Source organism: Metschnikowia bicuspidata, assembly GCF_001664035.1.
Source record: "Metschnikowia bicuspidata var. bicuspidata NRRL YB-4993 chromosome Unknown METBIscaffold_1, whole genome shotgun sequence".
Lineage (NCBI taxonomy): Eukaryota > Fungi > Ascomycota > Pichiomycetes > Serinales > Metschnikowiaceae > Metschnikowia > Metschnikowia bicuspidata.
The window spans coordinates 1,303,477-1,329,460 of NW_017387731.1; the positions used below are offsets into that span (position 1 = coordinate 1,303,477).

Consider the following 25,984-nt stretch of genomic DNA (forward strand, 5'->3'; position numbering starts at 1 on the left):
AAAAACACTCAAAAAACACTCAAAAAACACTCAAAAAACACTCAAAAAACACTCAAAAAACACTCAAAAAACACTCAAAAAACACTCAAAAAACACTCAAAAAACACTCAAAAAACACTCAAAAAACACTCAAAAAAGACACACCAACGCCTCGAACTTCCAGCCGTATGGGCGCTCCGGAGCCGGCCCTCACCCAGTCGGCCCGTCCGGGCGGTCACGTGCGCGCCGCGGCGCTGGCCTTCTGAGTCACGGCAAACCCCCCCAGGCTCCTCTCCACCCCCAGCCAAACGGACCCACGCCGCCGCCTAGCCCCGCAGACTCCGGCCCCTCCGCATCCGGCGCCCGCGATCACCCCCTCCGCCCAAAAAAAGCGCCGCCAAACGCCCACTGCCCGCCACACGCCATGCAGCAGTACACCATCGTCATCAAGCTAGGCACGTCGTCGCTAGTGGACGAACACACGCGCGAGCCGCGCATCGCCAACATGGCCAACATCGTGGAGACCGCGGTCCGGCTCCGGCGCGCCGGGCACCGCATCATCCTCGTGTCGTCCGGCGCCATTGCCTTCGGCATGAAGCGCGTGGGCTTGGCCGAAAAGCCCACGCAGCTCGCCGCGGTCCAGGCGCTCGCGTCCATCGGCCAGGGCCGGCTCATCGGGCTCTTCGACGACTTGTTCCGCCAAGTGGGCCAGCCCGTGGCGCAGGTCTTGCTCACGCGCAACGACATCATCGACTACACGCAGTTCCGCAACGCCACCAACACGCTCCAGCAGTTGCTCGCCATGGGCATCATCCCCATCGTCAACGAGAACGACACGCTCAGCGTGGCGGAGATCAAGTTCGGCGACAACGACACGCTCTCGGCCATCACCGCGGGCATGGTGCACGCGGACTACTTGTTCCTCATGACCGACGTGGAGTGCCTCTACACGGCCAACCCGCGGCACGACCCGGCCGCGCAGCCCGTGGTGCTTGTCAAGAACATCGCGGACTTGGCCGTGGCCACGGACGCGGGCGCGGGCGCGGGCTCGCAGGTGGGCACGGGCGGCATGACCACCAAGTTGATCGCCGCGGAGTTGGCCACCAACGCCGGCGTGACCACCATCATCGCGCTCCTGTCGCGGCCGCAGTGCATCTTGGACATCGTGGCGCACATCCACGCGACGGACGCCTCCGCGGACGAGGCCACGCAGCGCCGCGCCATCGACCAGGCGATCGCCGCGGGCTCGATCCCGCTCCACACGCGCTTCTTGGGGCTCCCCCGCCACGCGCAGATCCGCTCGGACCGCCGCTTCTGGCTCCTCCACGGGCTCCGCACCAAGGGCATCTTGTACATTGACCAGGGCTGCTTCGAGGCCATCACGCGCAAGGACCGCGCGGGGCTCTTGCCGGCCGGCGTCGTGGCCGTGGAGGGCTCCTTCCACGAGAGCGAGTGCGTGTCCGTGCGCGTGGTGCCGCACGCCGATGGCCCGCTCTCGGCCGCGGTGGAGGTGGCGCACTGCCGCGTCAACTACAGCTCCGTGGAGATCGACATGATCAAGGGCAAGAAGAGCCGCCAGATCGAGGACATCTTGGGCTACGCGGACTCGGAGTACGTGGCGCACCGCGACAACTTGGCCTTCCCGCCCAGCTTGCCGCCGCTGACGGACGAGCTCGTGCTCTCCAAGTTGATTCCGTGAGTGCTGCGTCTTGGTGGGTCGGGAAGGGTCGGGAAGGGTATCTGGAAGGGTAACTGAAAGGGTACCTGGAAGGGACCTGGATGAATGGACCTGAATGGAGACCTGGAAGGGTAACTGGAAGGGTCCCTGTAACGGACCTAGAAGGAGACCTGGAAGGAGACCTGAATGGACCTGAATGGACCTGGAAGGGCACCTGAATGGACCTGAATGGAGACCTAGAAGGAGACCTGGAAGGAGACCTGAATGGACCTGAATGGAGACCCGGAAGGAGACCTGAATGGACCTGAATGGAGACCTGAATGGAGACCTGAATGGACCTCGAATAAACCTGAATGGACCTGAATGGACCTCGATAGACTTTAATGGACCTCGAATAGACCTGAATGGACCTCGAATAGACTTGAGTGACCATGAATAAACCTGAATGGACCTGGAAGAACCTGGCGTGTAGGTTGCCTTGGATGTGTAGCCTCCGCAGACACCCACATAAAGGTTCTGTGTTGTGGAAATGCTAGACAAACAATCGACTGCTTAATACATTAATTGTGCCAAGGACACGGGGCTTCAAAGCAGAGGCTTACTCGGCCTGGCTCGTCTGAATGGGCCATGTAGAGACGGGCCGTAGCGCATAGGAGACCTTGTTTCTGCGTGGTGCTCCAGTGGCTTTCACAATGCGTTGCCCATGAAACCGTTTCGATTGGCCCTGTGCCTCTGAAGGCTCATTCCGTAATGTGTTTGCACTGAGGTTCTGAGCATGTTTTTCAGCCCATGCTGTTATTCTGGATCCATGCCCTTGAAAAGACAAGGTCTCCATGATCAACTACATAGACGCTTTGTGACGGTTCCGTCCTCATCTCAAATGCGCTAGCTTTAGTATCTGGGCTCGTAGTGATTAGTCAATTGTTCATGCCTCTCATGATTTTTTCGGACATGTATTGACAATAGACAAACTTCAGAGACTCAGCTCGTAGCTAATGCAAACGCGTCTCACAAAATAGTTCAGTCGTTTGCTTGATCTTGGATCAGCTTTCACCCACACTCGCCTGTCACATCTCCCGTTTTGTCTGAGCTGGGTCTGCAAAGCTCGAAACCATACTCGTGGCGTTTTCGACACCCATCAGACTGGATTCGAGACCCCACAACAATAAGCTATTCTCCAGTATTCACTTGAACTGTTCAAGTGGTTCTGGCTCGACACCCATCAGACTGTAATTGAGACTCCGCAACTGTCTGTTATTCTCCAGTAAACCCTAAAATACTCAAAGTCCTTGGAGCTTGCTACTGGTGGACAGCTTCCCGCCAATGTGAAATGACTGACATTCATAAAGTCCCAGAGGCGTTGATCCTCGGGCCTTTGTCGGACGGGCCAAAGAGAACCATCACCAAGTATTTTTATTGCACAGAAAGGAGAATACCAAAGCACAGACATCGTACTTTCTAGAATATGATCTTCTCTCAACTCAGGCTGAAGACAGTGTTTTGCATATTTCTCAATGGATTGGCAGACACGCGGTATATTAAGCGAAACCCGGAAGTCAGCCTCTGAAAGCGTATCAGTCTTTCAGAAATAAGTACAACTCAAATTCTCTGGCTAACCTTTTAGTGGCCCTACAGACAGAAACAATTGTTTTTCACTAATTCCATGCGCTTGCCTGCTGAATCGAAAACCTCCAACAGAACATCAAAAGAAAAAAAACGACTCTAAAACCTTGCGTATCTGCGCTTGAACTGCCACATTGAAATTCTGATCAAACGATCATTGATCAAACATCCTAGACAATCACTTAAAACATTTCAATTGCAAATGGCCAAGTGGTCTGGAATTGCAAGTAACGGATATTCGATACAGCTGGAGACTTATTCGAATATCAATGAAGCTTTTCTTCTCACTGGCTCACCAACAATGTGATTCTAAAATACTGCCACCCTGGATCAGTCACTAAGTAGCCAAAGGAAGACCTGGAATAGGATCTCTCTGGTCGACGTCTCCAGAATCGTGTGCTTCGAACTTGAATCCTTGCACCGCGGGACTACGAACGAAGCGTGGGCTGAAGCCTACTTGAGACTTAACCCTCATCTCAATATTGTGCCCAATATAAGAGAAGATGCTATGGCATTTGAATTGGGCTGCTCTGGAAAGTCATTTTTCTTTTTTGCCGAGGAGCGTACTGCCATGTCACTCGCAGCTTAAAGTAACGGGTGACCAAAGCTTCGACCCAGCACCGCAAGCCAGGGCTACCACTAAGATGTAGATATGTCAACTCCGCCTTTTTCGAATCAGATTTCTAGGCTTGCTTCAAAGATTTACACTTGGTCAATTTTTTTCAGCTTTGGCCTTGGATGACGGATGTGCAGCTGCATTGTCATACGTATCCAATAAGAAGCTTGTAATACGTGATAACACTGTTCATCAGGACATATATGTTACCGGCGCAAGTTGAGCTCCCGCCACAAAATGTTTGTTTGCGCCTTTCAAACCCAAAATTATCTTGTTAGATGTTCAGGCAGTATAGTAGATCCTCAAGTAAACTTGATCACTTCTTTAAACCAGAACGAGTCATACCAACCCTCCTCCGCCTTTATATCTGCTCAGAATAAATGTCACAAAGAATTTCCATCGTTTTCTTGCCACGCCTGATTATATCACCACAGAGTCATCAAATCAAAGAGCCATCACACCAAAGAATTATTACACCGAGGAATCACTGTGCCGAAGAATAATTACACCAGAGAATTACTGTGCCGAAGAATAATTACACCAGAGAATTACTGTACCGAAATTGCACTATGATCTTTGCTATGAACAAGTCATTGGAATAAACCAAAAATCCCCCCGCTCGGCATTGAAAGATTTCCAGACCTTCAAAACCCTCTGCACTTCTAAAACTTGCCTTTCGAATTCCCCATTTGTTTGTCTTCCAATTCCTCGTCTGCATGGTTGGGTGCCCGGTGCGCGGTGGCTGATGTGCCTTCAAAAACACCGACTCACCACGAACAAAGGCGCAACAGATTACCTCAAACCTCTGGAACTAAAACCGAAATTACATCAAAATGGGTAAATCGCGGAAAAGAAAACTGAAAAGTACCGCAAAACCCAGCTCTCTGGCCCCGGACTCATCAGCGCCCACATCACTGCTGGCCGGGCCCGAGGCACGTGACCTGCCTGTCCAAATGGATCTGGACAATCCATCCAATTCAACCCAAAGTCCCGGAATCCTGGACCAGGGCAAAACAATGACGGCCCCTCAAGATTCAGAACATGCCAAAAATACAGAGTCTGATGTGTTAGCCTCGACTTTGACCAGAAACACGGATCTGCATGTCGGGCACGAAGATACTCAAGGACACATGGAAGATGCCACTGAGGATCTGTCAGACACCCCAGAATCGGACAGCCAAAAGGGTGAAGGCTTAAATCTGCAACTTGGGAAACATCCGCGTGAGAACACGCCAAAAACAGAGACTTGCGAAAGTTGTTCAACAGAGCTTTCTCCAGAGGCAGAATCTCAACTGGAGTCAAGTGGAATGATCATGGCTCCAGACCCCACGGAGGAAAAAACGCCCAGAATACCGGACAAAATACCTGAGGATGTCTCTGAGCTTAATAAACTGAAGATCAATGTACATGAACACGGAGTTGGCTCTGTCTCATCAGATCCTGTCATTGAATTAGACTCAGAAACAAACAAAAAAGTCTCAACAGACAAAACTCCAGGCCTCGATGTTAAAAGTGCGGAGAGTTTGGGGCTGGCTGAAATTGAAACTCAGACCCCAGTTCCCATTGTGGCTGGCCTCGGTAATGAGGCGGATACGAAATCACCCACTATTAGTGCATGTTCAGAAACTTCGGGTACATCTTTTGAAAACAACTTCCTTCCACCAGGCTGGTCCTTGCAGAAGCTAGCCCTTGAACTCCCGCTAGGGGCCAAGGAGCAAATCACGTGCATCTCTTCTTTTGAATCGAATCTTTACATCGGCACATCCACAGGCCAGGTGCTACACATGTACCTCTTCGATGATGCCGAACAGTACATTCTTATAATGCAGATTCCTGCTTCCGAATCCAGCACCAAAGCTGTATCCAAGATCTTGCCAGTGCCGGACGCAAACATGTGTCTTATACTTGCGGGAAACACAGTGCATTCATTCACGTTGCCAGAACTCTCGCCGTGCCGCATAGGCAAAATAAAAGACGCCGTCGACTTGCTGCTTCTTAGCGTGGGGAAACTTCCCAGCGAAAGAAATAAGAGCGACAAGGTTGTCGTGTACACGTCCAGCAAATTCCGTGTTGTGCACGTGGTTCCAACAGGAATCAAACTTCTCAGAGATATCAACTATCTTGGCGCCGTCACCGGAGTCTCGCTGGCTACAGGAACACTGGCTCACTATAGCAATATCTGCATCATTGCCAACGACACACGCTTTGACGTGGTGGACATGCAGCAGACCCGCAAAATCCCGCTATTCGACTATAATCCTGCTGCGGTCGAAAACATCCATCCATTCATTGTTCCTTATCTCGCCCAAGATACCTCTCTGGCACGTGAGGAGTACCTCCTTCCAATTTGCACTGAGCCAGCCACTTCCATGGCGATGTTCATTAGTTCTGCCGGTGACGTCACTAGAGGAACACTTACGTGGATTGGACACGGGTATCCCATGGGAGGACTTTCTGTAGAATGGCCGCATGTAATTGGGGTTTTCCAAACACATTCAGGTTCGCAAAAGCTCATCTTCAGTTCTTTGCTGACATTCGAGGTTGAGGCTTCTGTTGAATGTGACGCTTTGTTCGGATCTGAATCCCGCGGGTCTATTTGCATAGTCAATTCTGGGAGGGCACTCAAGGTCACTAATCAGGAGCTTCTGCGCTTACTCACCCCAATTTCAGCCACAACTCGCAATCCACTTGTGCCACATAAACAGTTCGATTATAGTAGAACGGTGTTTTCTGATGGATGCCTGCTCTATGGCTTACAGAAGCAAAGCCCTCTTACCAAAACACTTCTCAATCTCAAAGACATAATTTTGAAACCACCATTGAAGGAGTCACTTTCACGAACCGTCGAATTCTTCTCAACAAAGTCCTCAGTGGACGATTTTCATTATTTGATGTACTTAGTCTTGCTTCTCTTGTCAGAAGATACCACCAAGATCAAACAGCTCTGGAACCAAAAACTTTCCGATGGGCAGATCATTGACCCAAGACTTCTCATGCTTTATTGCGTGGATTTGCGGGAACTTAGAGACGAACTCTGGCACGATTTCAGTCCGCAAAGAATCTTTCTAGATATTCGAGATCAGTTGGCGGACTCTGTGATAAGAAAAAACAAGCAGTTTTATAAATGGCTTATCCGTGAAATTCACTCTAAAGGCGACGACTATGAAGAGATAATTCGTGTTTCCGCAAGAAAACTTGTCTATACTGAGACATGTGAAAATTCACTGGACATTTTACTGGTCATATCTTTGGAATCTGACGTTTGGCTGGGCCAAAATGCCGTGAATGAAGAGCTCACAACTTATTTTTTTAAAAAGAACATGTTCTTAGTCTTGCTTCATATATACCGTTTGAAGCAAGATTCAGGAAATTCATTCGAGCAGTGGTCTCTCAAAATCATTGACTTGTCCCTAGACCTAATTTCCGGTCGCAAGACAACGGATACGATAGCAAATTCGGTCGGCGAGGACATCTTCCAAATTGATTCTTACGTGTTTGACTTGCCGAAAACTGCCTTCAACCAGCTTCGAGAAAATGTGGATGATGAAAAGGTATACGCTAAACAGCTTTTGAAGCTTCTTCAGCTTCGTCCAGACCGAGGCTTGGTACTTCTTAAGTCGGCTAAAGGCAGTAAGTTTTCGTCAACTCATAAGCATATTTTGGATGAATTATCGAAGTCGTACAAATTTGATTCCAAATTCTCGCCGCTCAAGATTGAGTACACTGAGCAGGCCTTCTTCGAAAGCTGTAAACAGACATATGTAATCGATTTCCCAATTGCAAACGAACTTTTAGAGGATTATGTCTGTTATCTCAATCAAAACGATCTTCAGGTGGAGTATGAAAACTTAAATATTCTCTACGCAACATACAAAATCGAAAACGATTTGAGAGATCCACTGTGGCCCAAAGTGACTTGGATCGAATACTTACATTTGCACTACCGAAAAGGCGATTGCGAAGAGTTCTTGGAAACGTACTTGAAAGTATACGAATTGATTGTGTTGCTTGCTATGTACAAAAAGGATATGAACATGACGCTTGACTCGAAAAGTGAGGCAATCGCTTTTTTGAAATGGGTGTTCGACACAGACATTGACAGAGTAGCCCGTCTTCAAGAACTCAAGGACTACTCGACTGCCGAGTGGCTCATTTTCAATGCGCATCCCCCTATACCGAGAAGTCTGTTTATTCTTGGGACTTTGAGAGAGCAACAGCTTTTGAGATACGACAAGGTATCCCCCGAGAAGGCGAAAATCTACTTGACCAGTCTCATGGAATATTATCTCGCAGTGGAAGATCAAACAGCGAGATTTTACTCGGTGATGCATGCTGTCAACACTTACGCAGACCAGTATTTGACTATGGAACAGGTGTTGCAGTTGCTTCCGGAAGACTTTCCCTTGTTGTATGTGGAGAGATTCTTAGAATCGCAGCTTCAAAAGCTCGAAAATAGAAGAAGCGATGCGCAGATCAAAAAAGCTTTGCAAAAGGCCAACGTCAAGCTCAGCAAATCACTTTTCAGGGACTATGAGACAAAACGAGAGACGCTCAAGTCCAAAGACGCAAAAAGTTGAGTGCGTCCCCTACCAGCACAACTCAGAAAAACCCGCCAATCTTAACCAAATAGTCGATGAACATACCGAACCACAAAATCCAGCCCGTTTTTATATTTCCCGTGAACATGGCCCAGCAACTGCTGGGAGTGTCCAAGTCCACTTTTTTGATTTGCGAAAACAACCGCTGAAAACCCCAAGCGGCGCCCAAATAAAAGAAAGGGCCCATGGAATTGACAAAACCAGCGGTCAAGAACGAAGACACCTGGAGCGCGTATAAGCCGTACAAAATCGGTTTGGTGTTTTCTCCCCATGCCAACGCTGTCGACTTGATACCTGCCTTGATGTCATAACGTTTATCCTGGTGGGCATATATGGAGTCGTATATCATACTCCACAAGAAATTGGACAAAAACAACGGGGCCGCGACCAACAAATTGAGAGGAGCGAGCACAGCGGGAAAGCCAAGCAAACAGCCCCAGCTGAAGGTGATCGATATCATGACTTGTGGATAGTAAGTGAACCGCTTGAAAAGTGGGTACGTGAACACGAAGGGAAGCGACAACGCCCCTAAATAAAAGCACTCAAAGGGCAATGAAAGAAGAACGCCCAAGCCAGCAAAACACTGGGCGGCCAAAAAACCCACTGCTTGTGGCACACTGACTCTCCCGCTGGCAATAGGTCTCTCCACCGTTCTTGCCACCTTGTTGTCTAGGTTTCTATCTAGAATGTCATTGATTGTGCAACCGGCACCCCGCATAATAAGTGCGCCTACGGAGAATAGAGCAATTGCAGATACAGTGGTTGCCAATGGCGCCATGATGCCGTAAGCGGCCATGGTGATTCCCCAAAGGGAGGGAATGAGGAGCAAAAACGTGCCTACTGGTTTTTCTAAACGCATCAACTCCGCATATGGGACCCATTTTTCGGGGAGGTTCCGGAGCCAACCGAGATTTGCCAAACGAGCCAAGCGAGCTGCCTCAAGCTCCTCCTTTGGGAACGAATTCCCGGACTTGGTGCTCAAAAAAGATCCAGATTGTTGGTTATCTGCTGGCTTTCCGCCGTTTGTCGCCTCGTGGATTTCAACAAGAGTCGAACCACTGGTAATTTTGGTATCTGAAGATCTGTTTTTCGGTGGTGAATGTACAATTGGAGGTTCGTGAAACCCCGAATATATTTTTGGAGAGTGTGCAAATGTTCGGAAGAGTGTCTTTGTCGGCACAATGCGCGCAATTGCCGAGCGACAGAGCCCTAGGTGGATTCCGCTTTTGAATGCCACGTGGTACATGAATATTGTGGTGAGAAGGTGAGGCCCTGCGGGTGCTTCCGGTAAGTTTCGGGTATCTACTATTGAGAATTGGGTACTCGTATCGCGAGTTGGTAAGTTGAAGCTCACCTCTGTGTGCAGGCCTGGGACATGGGTGTGAAAAGCTGAGGTCCGTTAGGCGAACTGTTTACATTTCGAGGCTGCAGTTGAAATTGGTGCCATGATTCTGCAATGCTAGTCGATATGTATCGCCTGTCTTAAAGCCAATCAATGAAAAGTGGATATTCATAAAGCAGGATAAGGTCATCTTCTGTCTCACATTAATATACCCTGAAGCCTCAAACGTATTTGGCTATACGTGCTGTCTTCAAAATGACATATAACTGAGAGCCGCCAACTTATACATCATAAAATTACGGAGGGCTTATAATTATAATTGCCAGAGAGTACTTATTCTAAAGAAGAAAGCTCTTGATACAATTCAGCTCCTTGTAAAGCAATAGAAAATAATGACAACAAAAAGATTGCAGCACCACAATTTCGCATATGGTCTCCCACTACACTACTCAGTGTGGCCCTATGCAGCTTAACTAACGTTGATCGGACGGGAAACAGTGCTTTCTGCATGGTATGGCCGCAACCGTAAAATTGTTATGATACGACATGAGCAAGATTATAGATTCTGGGCATCCTGTATAATACGAAGGACGAAGAGTCTAAACATTTCTGATCGGGGTTACCCCTCACCTACTGTATAGAAGGGTTCCGAACTATAAAGGAGCGTGAGGCTGAGACATCCCTGAAGAAGGATAACACTTTTTAGACATCGAGAATACGACAGATAGACTAGGCCTATCCACTAAGGCTGAACTATCTATAAACCGATCTACTCGTAGTTTAAGAGACAGCTCCAGGCTGTTTCATAATAAAAATTGTGATATGCTGAACAATAGATTGACCACAATTGAATTATTTATAACTTTGCAATTGCAGCTTATTGAAATCAAACAATCTTTTTTTTGACCTTAACACATTCTGTTCGAAAACTGGGATCTGCAGAGAATTTTGAGGCTGCTGACGTCTAGTAAAGAAGAAATAGTCACCCTATCTACACCCTTTCAGGATTTTTGGCCGCATAAAAAACAGGTTTGATATCTAAATTTCTGTGACACATTTAAATTGTAGGCCTGCATTGCTCTTCACTTATGAAAAACTCCCAGACTTTTTTAGTTGAATCATATACCTTATAGAATGCTACTTAGCAAATCATTATCATTCTGTTGGACAGCTTACTTGATCAATTCGACTAGCTTCATATTTGTTTAAGCTCATATTGCAATCAACTCTTGATTGCAGCCTCGAACCGCGTTTGCCACGTCTTTTATTCCGTCTTTTTAAAATTAATCCCACACAACGCAGAAGGATTTGCAAAACCCTAACAAAGATGTCATGACACTTTAAGTACTTCAAAATCTTGTGTACCTTCATAAACGAAAAAAAAATTCACTATTTCCATTAACGCGACTAGATTTGATGAGACCTTAAACGCCCAATTCTTGTTTGACAAACAGACAAAAGTTGAGTCCTTCCATTTGGCAATGATTGGAAGCGTGTTTAGAAGAACAAGATGAAAAGGTCTCGAAATATTGCACACCACTGTCACAATCAGCTCCCACTAGGTTTGTGTCTCATCCAAACAAGAATTTAGTCAATCACAGAGTAAGGCTATTTATGCCTGATCTTTCGAATTTGTGAGCACACTGCATCATTATAAGAGAATTACAAGTCGAGAGTGGATAAAGCGACTGTATTCGGAGGGCTTTTGAGTCTTTTTTAGATATAGCCTTAGTCATTCAATGGATGAAGACGACTTCTTCTGAAGTCAACTCAGCCAAACAGTTTCGGGAGCTTCAAAACTTTGGTTTAATTTTCGTGTTCCGAAGAAACAATATCATCAATGTATTCACAATGCGTTGTAACCAACTTCAAGGGGAGATGAAACAATTGGCTTCTTTCCGTCCTATGATGACTTCCAACAAACCATTACTAGTGAGGTAATACTCGCTATAGAGTAGGACAACATGCAACCGCTGCATGGTAAAGACATTTGACACAAGCGCTCGGTCAACACAGAACATCTTGACTAATCCAATGCGAAACATGGTAAAAGCTGAATAAGACAAACATACTTGAGGCGGTGTTGCCAGCTCCCGGGATCAGGCTTTACGTCGAGCAGTAATTTTTGTTGACCATCAGAATCTGATGTGAATACAACTGGTAGCGCCACCATGAACGTTCTGGAATAGGCAGTTCGGATCAAATAAAGATGAAATTCACTCGTGACTTACCAATACAATGACAGGCCTGAATCTTCATGATTTTTCCATCAGGCTATATGTCTGTCATTAAGGATAATACGTGACAAAGAATCAGGCTCTCAGCTCTCCTCCAATACATGGTGGGCAATCTGTCGCAAGACAGTAGGTTTCTCCAGCAGCATGAGATAAACTTGCAACAGATCTCCATATCACAACTTGGCAAAATACACACAGCTCATGTCTGGTGATTTATCATTGAAACCTCGCATTTCGTGATGCGTGTGCACCAATGATGCCTTTCATGCAATTCATACAAATTGCAGCGGTCTTCTGACTCTTTGTTCATCCTCGATTCTCAATTCTCGCCATACTCAAAATCAGTTCCAAGCTCCGCATCTCGCCCATTTTGATGGCTTTCTATGAGCGCCTGAAGCTCGGCCAATTCTTGTGGTGAGCCAATGCCCTCGATGACTTTTGCCGTGAAGATCTGCCTACACATAGGGCACAAGCCCTTTGAATTGCTTTGCTCAAGCCACTTCAAAATACAATGGAGATGAAAGTTGTGAGAACAGGTGGCGCCCAAAATAAGCGGGCAGGTGTCGCCTGGGTACTTACAGTTGGGGCACGTGCCATCAAAAGGCACCCTGCAGATTCCACAGAGCTCGTCATTTTGGGAGCTCTGCGTATGCCAGTGCCACGTGGCCACCCCATGCCAGTGTTTGATTTTCACCTTCATTTACGGTGGTGAAGAATAGAAAACAACAGTCCGACTTGATGCTGAGGTTTGTGGAACGCGAAGCGCAATGTCGCAGTGAGCCTCGGAATACGCGATGGACACCCTCGGAATCGGGGCTTTGCAAAAGATGATGGTGTTGATTGAAAGAACAGAAAGTTGAAAGAGGAACAAAAGAGATTTTTTGAGGTAGAGGAGACACAAATTTTGGAAATAGTTCTCCAAACTGCAAGGGGTTGGATTTTAATGAAATCTCCAAAATTAGTGGACTTCACTAAAAATCGGCAAAATGAATTCGCACTTAACGCTGCCTGAACGTTGAAATGTTCAATAATGGTGAAATGTTCAATAATTGAATTCTCTGATTTTTGGAATGAAATTCCAATGACTCAAGACTGAACATACACAAAGCACTTTCCAACGAAGGAAAAATTACCCGACCAGGAATTCCCTCTGTATACTTTTTAAAATTCTGAACATTTCTACTGCATTTATCGAATCTAATTTGGGTTTTTTATTATGGGGCATGGCACTTGTGTGTAGTTTGGGAAAGCACCGGGCAAAATACGTGGGTGATAATTTTCAGTGGAGTCATGCCGGCACCGTTGGGTCAATATACAGACAAGTAGCGCCACGTGCAGACTCGATACTTGAAACCAAAGCAGTCTATTTTTGTATTGAGGAGTATAATGAGCATTCTGCAATGTCCATGCATGCGTCGCGGGACGAAAAAGATTACGACAAGACAGCCCCATGAAAGCTCATGCCATGGTTGCCCGGATCACCGCTTCTTGTAGACAAGGCCCTTGAATATGTCGAAGGAGTTCCCGTCGGGCTGCAACTCCAAAGTCTCTCTTGTACGGATGTCCTCTGCGACCAAAAGCCCATAGTCGCTAGTGATGCCCTTGATGACACACTCGCGTGTGTTTCCGCTGCCGTCCTTGTCGAGGCGCACGCGCTGGTCCAGATGGAACCACCTTTTGTAGTAGAGGCTCAAGAAAGGCAGGAGGCCAGACTTTTTGAACACATTGAAGAATTGGCCTAGCGTGAACAAGGTCTTGGCCAAAAGCATTTCATGGTTGTACGGCGGGAGAGGCGCGAGGCCTTTCTGGGCCCGGATCTCGTTTAGCTTCTCTAGCACCGAGTTGAGGGACGTGGTGGGTGCTTCGTTCAGCACGTTGACGCCGCAGCCCCAGACCAAGTAGAACTCGCCGTTGATGAACTGCGAGTTCACGAGGGCGCCGGAGACCTTTGCCCACTTCTGCTCGTCACCATCGACGGTGGAGCTGGTGTCGTTCTTGTCGGAGGGCGCCGAGAAGAACTCGGGCTTCAATGCGTACATGTCGTTGGGCCACTTGAGACGCAAAGGCATGTCCTCGTAGCCCGCGGCTTGTCCCTGCAGCGCGCCCCCGTAGCCAAGGATCAGCTCGATCATGGCCAACGCACACAAGTACTGGAGCGTGACGATGTTGAAGTTCTTCTGGGCGTCGTGGGCCACGCGGAAGAGCACGGACGTGGCCATGACGCCTCGCGGGTTCACCCACACGTTGCCGCCGCGGCCGCGGCCCGCGACCTGCGTGGAGGCGGTCAACGTGAAGCCCGTGGGCAAGTGGCGGAGCCAGTTCGGGTTGGCATCCAAGAGCGTGTTGGTGGAGGACACGACCTCGCCGTAGCAGAGCAAGCTGCCGAAGTCGCGGTCCTCTGGCGGCGCGGCGCTGTGCGCGTGGAGCCGGGCCAAGCTGTCGAAGTAGAGCCGCATGTCGAAGTAGGGCGTCAGGCGCGGCTCGGGGAGCGCCGCGGACGTGTACGCCTTGATGTGCTTCGCGCCCGCCGTGAGCGCCTCGAGCAGCTCCGGGGCGCCGGCGCTGTCGGCCGCGAGCATGTAGTCCTGGACGCCGTCGTCCTCGCCGTGAAGCACGAAGGTGTCGTGCGCGTCCTCGAACGTGTTGGGCGCCACGAAGTCCATGTTGGCGCGCAAGGCGGCCACGACCATCTGCGCCCGCCGCGGCTCGAGGTGGGCCGCCATGTAGAGCGGCGTGATCCGCGGCACCGTGGACGCAGGGTCGTCGTTGGTGCGGAGGCCGGTCTTGCCGAGGCACGCGGCGAGGAAGCGCGCCCGCAGGTCGTCGGTGGCACGGAGCGCCGCCACGATGCCCAGGAAGTGTGTGTCGCCCGCGGCCGGCCTCATCAACAGCGGCGTGTACTCCGGGTGCACGCCGCTGAGCACCACCGCGCCCTTGCCGTACTTGCAGTAGACGGCCGCGGCCATGTCGCCGGAGCCGTCGCGGAGGTCGGTGGCGCCGGCGTATCGTGCAAGCACCTCGACGCCGCGATGTTGCGACGCGTCCGCAAACACGCCGCCGCCGTTGTAGTAGACCACGGTGTGGGCGGGCGCGCCGAGCGCACCCAAGGCCGCGGTGTTGACGGCCAAGGGCACCGCGCGGGCGCCCTGGTGGGACTCGTAGACGAAGCCCTCGTACACGCAGCCGCGGCACGTGCCCGGGAAGAACGCGAGCTCGCGGGGCCCGCTGACCTCCATGGCCGGGTCGCCCACCTGGAACTCGCAGCGCAGCGACGCGTAGTAGCCGCCGGCGCAGAAGCCCAAGAACCGGCCGCCGGCCCGCACGTACTGCTGGATGCGCCTGTTGCCGGGGCCGTTGAGCAGGCCGCAGTAGGGCAAGTCCGCGCCGCCGGGCATGACGAGCATGGCGGTCTTGCTCATCCAGGGGTCGTGGAGGAGCGCCTGCTCGGACACCGTGATCACGGCGTAGTAGGGCGACAAGTGCTGGCGGAGCAGCTCCACGGTGTGGCGCACGCCTTCGGTCGTGGAGCCCTTGCCGGAGTAGACGAGCACGTTCATGGTGTGGGCGAGGCGTGCGGCTCGAGGGAGGGGCAGGACGGGGTGGGGCTGTGTATACAGCCGGGGGTCTTCAGAGAGGGGAGAAGCCGGCAGGTGGAGATGGGGGCCTAGAACGGGGGACGAGCAGATGCCAGTGTGGGATATATCGGTGTGGGATATATCAGTGTGGATATGCCAATGTATATACCAGTGTGGGATATATCAGTGTGGATATGCCAATGTATATCTTAGTGTAGGATATATCAATGTGGATATGCCAATGTATATACCAGTGTGGGATATATCAGTGTGGATATGCCAATGTATATCTTAGTGTGGGATATATCAGTGTGGATATGCCAATGTATATACCAGTGTGGGATATATCAGTGTAGGAAAAGCCAACTAAGGGAATGTCAACGTGAAATATACCAGTGTAGGATATATCAGTGTAGGCTATGCCAGCGTAGGATATGCCAGTGCGATCTACAGCCAAAAGTCCTTGAAGGTGATGGCCCAAAGATGCGGGTCAGAAGCTGATGCAGGGCAAGGGCAAATGTGGATACGCTATTGTGGAAGCCAAACGAAACCAGTCAGTGAGGAGCTCGGTGAAGGCCAGTGTGCTTGATGCCAACAGAGTGCAATGGATCAGAAGCCAGCGTATGTTGCAGCCGATGTAGATGGAGCCAGTGTGCAAAGCCAGTAGATGGAGCCGGTGGATTAACTAGCAAATGCAAAGCCAGTAGATAGTCAGGAGATAGCCGGTAGATTAACCAGTAGATGAAAAATCAATAGATAGCCAGGAGATAGCCAGGAGATAAAAAGACAATAGATAGCCAGCGGATTAACCAGTAGATTAATATGTAAATGAAAAGCCAGTGGATAGCCAGGAGATAAGCCAAAACTCAAAAGACAGCGGTCCGGAAAAAGCAACAAGGACTGAGGTTCCTGAAAATGGGCCGGGGCTTTTTATAGTAAAGAAACAGAGGTGGTTTTTGGGTAAGCGCCGACTCAGGTGCGCTCTTTTGGGTGCGCTCGCTTGGGGCCGAGTCACCTGAGTCATGTGAGTCGCGTTTCTCGCAGCTGAGGCCTGGAAACGCTTGATATGATTCCACTCTCGAACCATCGAAAAAAGAGTCTATGGAAGGACATGGATTCTGGAGGACGGGACGGTGATAAAAGGCAGGACCGGCCGGAAATACAATTCCGGAAAGGGCAGCCGTGGTTTCTGAGGGGGACTCGCTCGTATATGAGCAAATCACCGGGTTCGTGGAGCGAGCATTATCCAGCATGGAGATTATGACTTCCGCTCCCATACATGCATACCAATGAATGGGGTATCAGCACCTTAGAAATGGCGTTGAATGACTAATGAGATACCATTCATCTATCTGGCGTAGCATGGGCCGACTCATGAAAAGACATTGAATGACTAATGAGACACCATTCATCCATCTGGCATGGGACAACTCACAAAAAAAAAAAAAACAAGGGCTCTGCCTATCTCCTTAATTTCTAGCGAGTGCAAGTTGCAATTGCTGAGCTCGAATCTGGACCTGAAGGGGCCCATATCGGGATTTCCACACCTGGGGCTTATCAGACCAAATCTCACTTTAGTGAGACAATCCAATACTAATGTGGCGGTTTGCCCTGTAGTCAAGAAAATGCATATACATCAGTCTGGAAAGCGATTCTCTTTTCGGTTGTTGAGTGGGTCGCAAAGTCGCCAGGCCCTTAGTTTGCTTCTTACACAACCCGAAATAAGTACGATCAACTCCCACAGTCTTCAGAATCTGCACAGCTCCAAACACATGCTCTCATCCATAAGCCGCCTAGCTCATCAGCCACAACAATCACCCATCTCCTTTTAGTTTGCTTTTTCCACCGGTTTACTGGTCGTTGGGAAATATGGCGGACTGTTTTACAGCGCTTTTCAAAAGCCCAGATTCCGCCAATGTAGCATTGACAGAAGAAACGAATAACCACAAGAATAAACGGGCACATCCGCCAAAATGGGCCTCTTCGAGAAAATCAAGAAAAAGTGCGCCGGACAGAACGCTGTCCAGGATTTCTATGATCTGAGCTCCCATAGACTGAAACGACGAGGCACTCTTTGAGCCGCACCCAGGTTACCGAAGCTTCATCAGCAATGAATAACAAAAGACAGCCTCCTTGAATTATGGCCTTCATTCTCAATACCTAGGCAACCAAAGCCAAGCTTCTGACAGATTCTGTAAAAATACTGAAGACGGAAATTCCAGACCACTCCGGGCTGTCATCACACGGCTTAGTGTGGGCCCCATGTCACCAAAAGTTCATGTGTACAAGCAAACAGCAAAACACAACCACCTTTTACTAAATCTGCAAATTGCCACATTGTAGACCTTAAAGCTCAGCCTTAGACCGGGAGATGACAGGCCCTACCAAACTAAATTTTGCAACTACATAAGGCGCGGTGTACGGGTGCACCTCAAGGCCGGGCTGACCAGTAATTCAGTAACCACTCCTGGACATCTCCTTCTTGGTCCAAAAGCCTAGTTCAAGTGGTCGACTACATATATCCAAAAGGCAAGTATTTCCGTTCTGGAAACAACACTTTGATTTACCGCCAACCTTCCTAAAAGTCAGATGGCAGCGATTTTCGAGCATACCGAGGCAATCAGACTCTCTCCCCAGCCCGGGTTCGTCGTCAAAACAAAGATTGTGGATGGAAAAGGCGACCACATCTACTTAACAAAAGTCTTCATCAATATCTGCCATGAGCCCCGGGTGCCCAAGCCATCCTTGGACTTCCAACCAGAAGTGGTGTTTCCATTGATAGTGCGGAACGAGTGGGAAATCCCCATCATCGTGTCTCTTGAAAAACGTGCAGTCGACAAGAAAGGCGTGCCTTCGTTTGTGTACGACTGCTGTATAAATAGCGAGTGTTTCCAGTGGGTCCAGGTGAGTAGGGATCTTCGCTTGATCCTTGTAGAATGGGCTCTAGAGTCCGTGGAAATGATGCACGAGCTAGTGCTAGAGAGAGAATACGCGCTTCCCAAGATGTTGTGCAAGGGCGAGCTCTCCGAGACAGAAATCACGGAGGAGGATCTCAAAAACGGGCTCCAGAAGAAACTACTCGAATTGAAGCAAAACGAAACCGCGGGTTTGATCGAGGAGCTTGAGGTGCGCCCATGGGGCGACGGAGAAGAGGAGGGGGAACAGGAGACTTTGCCTGATTTGACCAATATTGATGGCAAAAGACAGAAACCATTGATTGAGGAGATAGGCCAGATGTCTTTGGACGGAGAGCCCAAAGAGAGCCACATTTTTGCCAGCCAGGTCAGCCAAAGTCTCAACAAAGATACTCACTGCTCGTCTTCTTCAGAGAGATCCGTCTCGGAGGTGCTCCGCTACAAATTCACTTTCAAAAGAGAGCTTCGAGGAAACCAGTGTTTTGTTCTCTTTGAGTCCAGGCAATTGACCAAGAATCTTGAAGTTTCGTACCTGAAGGATCCAGCCGGCACGGGCACAGTCATAACACTTAGAAACACAGATTCTTTGCGGGTGCTAGAGAGCCTGAACTATCTAGAGATCCCAATGCCGCAAGGCTACAAGCCATACCAGTCGTTTCTCTTGGAAAAACACGGACAGCTTTACATTTTCTGTGCTTCCGAAAAATAGCGATGCAATTAGAAGACCGGACGAAGCTTGATCAAAGCGGGCCATTGCAGAAGCCTCTGGGTATGCCTCTATATCAGTCGTATGTCATTGCCATTCTGAGATTCACACGACTTTCGGAGCATGAAGCAAAGAGTCCAAATACGTAAACCAGGCGTATCGAGAACAAATGACGATGGAAATGAGGTTTTTGGAAAGACCCAGTTGTATTCTTCCTATACGATATTTCCATCTTAGTCTACGACAAGGGTACAGCAAAGTGGAACAAAATATCAGCACTTACATCAAACCTGCAATTTGGTATCTAGTGTCTTTATTTTTACGGAAGACTGCAGTGCACGTGGTTGGGTTTGTGAACTACATTCATGAGGTTCTTGGTGTGTCAAATGACAATTGCCGACCCTTCCGAGTATACAAGAAATCGACTGGCCGACATGATTCAATGGAATTTTAACAGCACCTGTTAGAAGTGGCCCCCGACGTCGCGCTATATATTGGCCGAAAGTGCACTGTTGTCTGATGCTGGTGAAATCACGGGCGGTTCACAGAAGTCTGGTTTGGAGCCTCAAGAATCAATAATGGCTCATGATGCGCCATAAGCATATAAAGACCTGGTACTGCTTCAGCACAAATAGCTGGTGTGTGTGGACCAGGAGCTAGAGGGGGATCGGTAAAGAAATACATCAAAAACTAGCTGATCAAGCCCCGAATAGCAATAATGTGGACTGTAAACAGCTATTTCTGGACAGTGCAAAAGAGAGCGGGGATAGGGCAAATGACAACTGTATGGCGATACTCGAGAGAAGTAAAGTGCAAAGGCTGGAAATCGGGCTACATGTCCGATGGGATGCAATACAGTGGATATGATTGTGGCTTCCACGGCGCGGCCTAATTATCAGATATCTGGAGATTACAAGTATGAAGACGACTTTTATGAAGATGACGATTACGTGTCTGATGATGATCATTACGGCAGCAGCCAAGATATAGAAGGACGGTGATAGCAGCAAGCGGTGCGCCCAAACCTGGAAATTTGAGGCAGTCGTTTTGCAGAAGAGAAGAAAGCAAATGCCGGTAAAACACACATCAAACGACACCCCGAGCCCGCGTCGCTCCAGTACCCCAAATTCCTGAAGATGCAGATTTCACCGTCGGACTTGGTGCTTTATCTCAGGACACATCTGGGCGTAAATCGTCCTGGGAAAAAAGCATGTTCAAAAGACCCCAAGAGGCTTCCAGTGAAGGACTTGCCTTGTCGCCGGAAACATGTCTCGTATTCCAGTCTCTGATGGAGTCCCCGGAGACGCTCGCTGATCACATGAAGGTCCACCTGAAAAAGTCCCCGTTTGCATGCTCCAAATGCGGGAGGAATTTCACATTGAGCTACAACTTGGCCCGCCACATGCGCAGCTACACGGAAAATGGTCCATACCAGTGCCGGACTGTGGACAGAAACTCACATTACAGCAGGAATTGACAGTGCACATCCGTACGCTTATCAAAAGAGCTGTTTGAGTACCAGATCGGCCACATGAGGCTCGACACGCAACTAACGTTGGACAATAAGACCGCAACCCAGCCCTATAAAAACCCCCACGCATGCCCATAATGTGGAAAGCGCTTGCCCACATAAAACCGCTTGACGTATTATATGTGCAGCCACTGGGGAGAGAAAAAGTACCAGTTCAGCATATGCAAACAGTGGCTTCTGACGGAGCTAGACTGGGCCGACCACTTGGCCACCCATACCGAGGACAAGGCATACTCGTGCCACATCTGTGACCTGAAACCTTCGTCAAAGGTCGCCTACAAGAGGCACATGGAGATCCATGCTGACAGAGCATGCTCCACGTGCAAGAAGATGTTCAACACAGTATAGCACTTGACATTCCACATGAAAATGTACCCTACCTACGTACTTTACGAGTGCACGGTGTACTACAAACGGCTCAGCGCCAACACGAAATTGGCTGATGACATGACGATCCGCACGGGGAAATCAGCATATAAATGTGATCTTCATTCATCCGCGTTCACTGCGGCCAGCAGCTTGCGCCGCCACGGAGTTCAAAAACACTCGCAAATTTTTGTGTGAGGTGGAGACATGATGGTGTCAAGATGACCTTAAAGACACGCTGTTGCACTTTTTGTTCTATATCATTGCAGAAAGATCAGTTACTGCTTAATGGAACCATGAATATGACCGCGTAGTGATGATCATTGACGGGTACTGTGAAACTCCCAGACATGGGCTTCGTATACTGTGAGGATATCGCAAACAAGGTTGTTGAAGAACTTTGAGCTGGAGTATTCTTTCCGCGCCAAGCTCTGGCCGATTTGGTGATTTGACGCGTCTTCAAGAGAAACCACCAGTATGGTTTGCGCTCTTGGCCCCGATCTGCGGCCGCGTGCAAAACAGGCCACCACTATATAACCGAGCTGGTCGGTGGCAATATTACCTTCTCCCTAAATCAACTTTTCGTCTTCTACTGCTTATATTTTTGTACCCTTCTATGTTTCTTCCCTGCTGAATTACCTGCTCGAAGCGTCAATGTGATGGCCGACGGATATGCACAATCCTGTCAGAATGTAAGTGGCGTTCTGATCCTTGAAACCAAACCAAAGAGACATGACGTGATAATCTCCACACTAAACTTTTGAGCTGGCTGCCCCCAAAACCTCCGTCAAATCAAAACTGCCATGTGTCGTGTCCTGCTCAAAATGTGCAATATGGAAGTCATGCCTGACTAGTCCTGTCATAAAAGGCCACATGAAGCATGCCCAACGGTGCTTCCATGCAAGATGGTCGGCTATCTAAAAATCAGACCAAAAGTGCCGACTCATCAATGGACCAAGAATCTGCCGATGATATCACGCCGATTTTCGTGGACCGAAATTTGCACCTGACCTTCACCGTCTCTGAATTAATGACTCAGAATGTACTCTCGAAGGTCTTTGTCTTTGACCTGAGTAAATTGTGTACGGAGAAAGTGCACCAGAACTGAAGATTATGCATTAGGCTTTTTGAAGAGGGCTGTCAACTAGGTCTTCCTGAAGTTCCAGAGGTCCCTGATGGCCCAGCTACCTTGGATGCGGTACATTCTGCCCTCGTTCATGAAGTGAAAACAAAAGCAGCATCTCCTCTGGAATATTCTACAGTCGACAAGCACTTACAGATAGTTGGATATAAGGATGTTCAGGTATTAGAAGACAACGATTTACAGATCGAAGACAACGATGGCCAGCTAGAAGACAACGGTGTCCAGCTAGAAGACAAAGATGTACAGATAGACAACAACGATGTCCAGATAGACGACAACGATGTTCAGATAGACGACAACGATGGCCAGCTAGAAGACAATGGTGTTCAGATAGACGACAACGGTATCCATATAGAAGACAACGATCTACAGAAAGACGACAACGGTATCCATATAGTCCAAGAAAATTACAAGCAGATGGTTCAAGAAAATTGCAAGCAAATGGCCGAGGACAATCAAAAGCAGATGGTTGAGGAAAATGGCATCCAGGTCGTGGAAGACAATGACAATTCGCTGAGCGAAAATGAAATTGAACTGGACTATGTGCCCTCTTCGGAAGGCGAAGACAATAAGCTCAGCTCAGGAGATGATCATGAGTATGCGCCTGAAGAAGAAGAAGAAGAGTCTGAATAAGTCACTTGCACGGCATGTAGACTAGTATGTGAGAGCGTATCGGCTTTGGCCAAACACATGAGTGGTCATACAAGCCGCCAGCTATCACGAAAAGAAACTGATCAGGAAAAAACCGGCCCACACGACGTGGCCGCAAACTCGCTGCTTCCAGCGTCTGGCGAAGTGCTCTATCAGTGTCCTTTGTGCGAGACAAAAAGACAAGTTAATAGAGCATTTGTTGGGTCACGAACCCCAAGGACCGTTCAAGTGCACATCATGTGCATTGCTGTTTTCGGCGCAGTTTTACTTAGATCAGCATGCCAAATCACATGTCCAGAGTCTGGAGCCTCTGTGCCGCATTTGTGGAGCCCGGTTCGAAACCAGATCGGCCTTGTCTTCCCACATGCAGACGCATGGGCAGGGACTGTCGTATCAGTGTCCAATATGCCAGAAAGTACTTGCAAGCAAAAAGACATACGATTACCATATGAAGTCCCACACGGGCAACAGGGCCTATCACTGTCCAATCTGCCAGAAGGGCATTTCCACCAAACAACGCTTGATGACGCACATGCGGACTCATCTGGGTGACTCGCCATATCAATGCTCGGAGTGTGGCCAAACCTTCCTGTCGCAAAGCTCGTTTAAGCAGCATTCAAAACGACACGAAGATGCTTTTGGGTTTGAATGCGAGATTTGTGGGAAGGTGCTTACGTCGGACTTCACGCGGCGGGGTCATATGTTTCTCCACACCAACGACTCTCCTTACAAGTGCATGATTTGCAATATAAAGTTTACAAGGAAGGGAGGGATGTTTCGCCATATGACACATTTCCATGCGAGCGAGTAATTAATTTCTGGCTAGCAGATGGCGTTGTCCAGACCCAGCCCAATCTAGTGTGGATAGGCGAATGAATGGTTTTGTGATTCCTTTTTGGGTAAATCTTGTGGATCAAAGGACCGGAGCATACATTATGTGGCTGGCACCCGTCTTGGTTGTTCTGCTATGCGTTTTGGTCGACTGCCGAGACTTGGGACAAGCTACCAAACATTTACAGGCCTTGTTTCGAGATTCCCTGTGCTACATTGATATTGATGCTTGCACATTTCCATCATTGCTTCCACATGTCTCCTGATGATTTGTTATGTGTATTTGCACTATCAAAGTGGTTCCTCAGTAAATCGTTCATTATCGGAAAAGGTATGTTGTATATGGATAGGGAAGTCCAGACGTGTGAAAAACGGCCGGCCGTTGTTTCCATATTCGAAGCGTGTCTTTTGAGAGAGTCAGTGGAATATAAACCAGGCAATATGGCAAGACATCACTCACGAGCTAAGATTGAACGCACAATTTGAGCACACCGAATATAGGCTCAAGATCTACGAATATAGACCCAAAGCTCGTTTCCGTCGGGAAAAGTGCAAAATCCCGGTGGATCATTTCTTGTTCTGGATAAGATGAGGTGACTTTATGCAAACAGTTAAGTCATCGACTCATTCCATAAACTGAGCACATGGACAAACATGACCCAATGACGGACACGAATCAAACTGTGGGGCCACCGTTCAACTGCAGCATTAAGTGGTGATACAGCCCAAGACAATTCTACTAGTTTTACAGAGAGAAAGTCTCAACCGGAAAGGAGGAATTGACCCGAAATTGACCCTGGTAGAATGTCGTGGGTGCGACAAGCACGCCAGCTCGGGACGAGCAGAACAAACAAGCGACCCAAAACTTCCCCTTTGCTGCCGAACGCAAGGTAAACTACGCCCACGTAAGCAACTAGAATTTTGTCCTTTTCTCGTGGGGACCTTACAATGCACTAGACCAGAAATTCTGGAAATGTCATTGAGGACACCAAAGCTGAACTTGTAGGAAGCATGGGTCGCCCTCGGATCTGCGGCCGTCCAAAGTACCCACATCATACAGGAACCAGCTACATTGCAATTAGCGGGAGGACCACCGGGCCTGGAAATCGGACCAAGGGAAATGAACGTAAGGAGAACTCCTCGACGGTTAGTAACTCGGTCGCGCATGCCGCCTACCCGTCACGTGACGATTCTGGGCAGCAAGTGCTTCTTGTGTTTCCCCACCTATTTTTTTTTGGCGAGAAAGGGGAGCGTCCATTAGTGCAGGTGTGGGAGCGAATGAGGCAGCGGGACAGCAGCCAACAAGCACCAATGCACAAATGCTGGGATCCGCAATTGATGCCCGGAGTTGGCAACTGGCGCCGCCGCACCAATGTCCGATTCCAGATAAGCGAAGCGTTTCAGTATCAGATTTCTCAATTCAAGTATGTACGGTACTTCGGATCCTTAGAATACTACTATTCCATAAAAACCCTTGAGAAAAAAAGGAAAGGGAAAAACTTTCCCTGTACGGAAGTCTTTTCCTTTTGCCACGTGAGGGATGCCTACATGGCGGATACCACGTGACACTCCCCGGAATGATGTAATTAGGGACTTCACTATTCATCATTCGTCTCAGTTGATCTCGCCATGACTTTTAGGGCTTGGATATCGCGATCACTCTGATCGCATACCTCTTGTCGACCCCCAAATATGGGTGGTGTCTCCCGAAAGGCACGTACAGTAATGGTTTAGTGAACGTGTCAGCGATGTTATCTTCGGTCCCGACCGTCTTCACTGTGATGTCTCCTTTTTGTACTCTATCTTGGACATGTTTCTCCTTTATGTCCACCGTCTTGCTGTTGCTGGGGTTGCTTCCTGTTCCATTGACGGACAAAACAACGCCCCTGTTGTCTTCGAGTATGGTGGGCACCTCTATTGTATCTAGGCTCAAGTCCTTGCAGAGTGCCTTCAACCATAACACGTCGTGTACTGTGTTACTGAGCGCGACGTACTCTGCTGCGTAGGTACTCGTCGTCACTAAGCCTTGTTTCTTGGATTTCCACGCTATTGGTGTTCCATTAGTGTAGATGATGTAGCCTGTTCTGGACTTTCGCCCTTCCTCGTTTGCGAACGATGCATCGCTGAATGCATAAAGTTTGATCTTGTTCTCTGGATAATTGCTCTTGAGTACTTCGATGCCGACATCCTTC

General features: G+C 48.8%; 10 protein-coding genes across 10 annotated transcripts; 6 read left to right on the forward strand and 4 right to left on the reverse strand.

Annotated features, from left to right (window-relative positions):
- Positions 1–403: 403 nt before the first annotated feature.
- PRO1 (glutamate 5-kinase) lies at positions 404–1,678 on the forward strand (the record flags this gene model as incomplete). Its single annotated transcript, XM_018859373.1, has 1 exon — positions 404–1,678. The coding sequence occupies one exon, from the start codon at positions 404–406 to the stop codon at positions 1,676–1,678; it is 1,275 nt and encodes a 424-aa protein (XP_018713548.1).
- A 3,531-nt stretch (positions 1,679–5,209) lies between these two features.
- On the forward strand, positions 5,210–8,473 carry METBIDRAFT_34040 (CORVET complex subunit; the record flags this gene model as incomplete). The annotated part of the gene is made up of 1 exon (XM_018856433.1): positions 5,210–8,473. One exon carries the CDS (start codon positions 5,210–5,212, stop codon positions 8,471–8,473), a length of 3,264 nt encoding a protein of 1,087 aa, XP_018713549.1.
- A 22-nt stretch (positions 8,474–8,495) lies between these two features.
- On the reverse strand, positions 8,496–11,051 carry METBIDRAFT_76173 (4-hydroxybenzoate octaprenyltransferase; the record flags this gene model as incomplete). Its single annotated transcript, XM_018858485.1, has 3 exons — positions 8,496–9,440; positions 10,752–10,772; positions 11,013–11,051. 3 exons carry the CDS (start codon positions 11,049–11,051, stop codon positions 8,496–8,498), a joined length of 1,005 nt encoding a protein of 334 aa, XP_018713550.1.
- Positions 11,052–12,392: 1,341 nt separating this feature from the next.
- On the reverse strand, positions 12,393–12,773 carry METBIDRAFT_36960 (anaphase promoting complex subunit 11; the record flags this gene model as incomplete). The annotated part of the gene is made up of 1 exon (XM_018856808.1): positions 12,393–12,773. The coding sequence occupies one exon, from the start codon at positions 12,771–12,773 to the stop codon at positions 12,393–12,395; it is 381 nt and encodes a 126-aa protein (XP_018713551.1).
- A 736-nt stretch (positions 12,774–13,509) lies between these two features.
- METBIDRAFT_29612 (biotin--[acetyl-CoA-carboxylase] ligase) lies at positions 13,510–15,869 on the reverse strand. Its single transcript, XM_018855447.1, has one exon. The coding sequence runs from the start codon at positions 15,628–15,630 to the stop codon at positions 13,552–13,554; it is 2,079 nt and encodes a 692-aa protein (XP_018713552.1). The 5' UTR covers positions 15,631–15,869; the 3' UTR covers positions 13,510–13,551.
- Positions 15,870–18,237: 2,368 nt separating this feature from the next.
- Positions 18,238–19,272, forward strand: METBIDRAFT_9388 (uncharacterized protein; the record flags this gene model as incomplete). Its single annotated transcript, XM_018859374.1, has 1 exon — positions 18,238–19,272. One exon carries the CDS (start codon positions 18,238–18,240, stop codon positions 19,270–19,272), a length of 1,035 nt encoding a protein of 344 aa, XP_018713553.1.
- A 573-nt stretch (positions 19,273–19,845) lies between these two features.
- On the reverse strand, positions 19,846–20,358 carry METBIDRAFT_98091 (uncharacterized protein). Its single transcript, XM_018859463.1, has one exon. It carries the CDS (start codon positions 20,235–20,237, stop codon positions 19,968–19,970), a length of 270 nt encoding a protein of 89 aa, XP_018713554.1. The 5' UTR covers positions 20,238–20,358; the 3' UTR covers positions 19,846–19,967.
- Positions 20,359–22,046: 1,688 nt separating this feature from the next.
- Positions 22,047–22,943, forward strand: METBIDRAFT_9389 (uncharacterized protein; the record flags this gene model as incomplete). Its single annotated transcript, XM_018859375.1, has 2 exons — positions 22,047–22,248; positions 22,315–22,943. 2 exons carry the CDS (start codon positions 22,047–22,049, stop codon positions 22,941–22,943), a joined length of 831 nt encoding a protein of 276 aa, XP_018713555.1.
- A 1,597-nt stretch (positions 22,944–24,540) lies between these two features.
- On the forward strand, positions 24,541–25,474 carry METBIDRAFT_97598 (uncharacterized protein). The gene has a single exon (XM_018859456.1). It carries the CDS (start codon positions 24,804–24,806, stop codon positions 25,356–25,358), a length of 555 nt encoding a protein of 184 aa, XP_018713556.1. The 5' UTR covers positions 24,541–24,803; the 3' UTR covers positions 25,359–25,474.
- Positions 25,450–25,984, forward strand: METBIDRAFT_98232 (uncharacterized protein). Its single transcript, XM_018859467.1, has 2 exons — positions 25,450–25,760; positions 25,833–25,984. The coding sequence occupies exons 1-2, from the start codon at positions 25,541–25,543 to the stop codon at positions 25,859–25,861; spliced, it is 249 nt and encodes an 82-aa protein (XP_018713557.1). The 5' UTR covers positions 25,450–25,540; the 3' UTR covers positions 25,862–25,984.

Excerpts from the sequence above, each read along its gene's own strand:
- METBIDRAFT_98232 (XM_018859467.1), top strand. The coding sequence starts at position 25,541 with ATGTTATCTTCGGTCCCGACCGTCTTCACTGTGATGTCTCCTTTTTGT. Across the intron at positions 25,761-25,832 it reads CTTCAACCATAACACGTCGT|TCCACGCTATTGGTGTTCCA; the intron begins GTACTGTGTTAC and ends GTTTCTTGGATT.
- METBIDRAFT_97598 (XM_018859456.1), top strand. The coding sequence starts at position 24,804 with ATGGGTCGCCCTCGGATCTGCGGCCGTCCAAAGTACCCACATCATACA.
- METBIDRAFT_98091 (XM_018859463.1), bottom strand. The coding sequence starts at position 20,237 with ATGATCATCATCAGACACGTAATCGTCATCTTCATAAAAGTCGTCTTC.
- METBIDRAFT_29612 (XM_018855447.1), bottom strand. The coding sequence starts at position 15,630 with ATGAACGTGCTCGTCTACTCCGGCAAGGGCTCCACGACCGAAGGCGTG.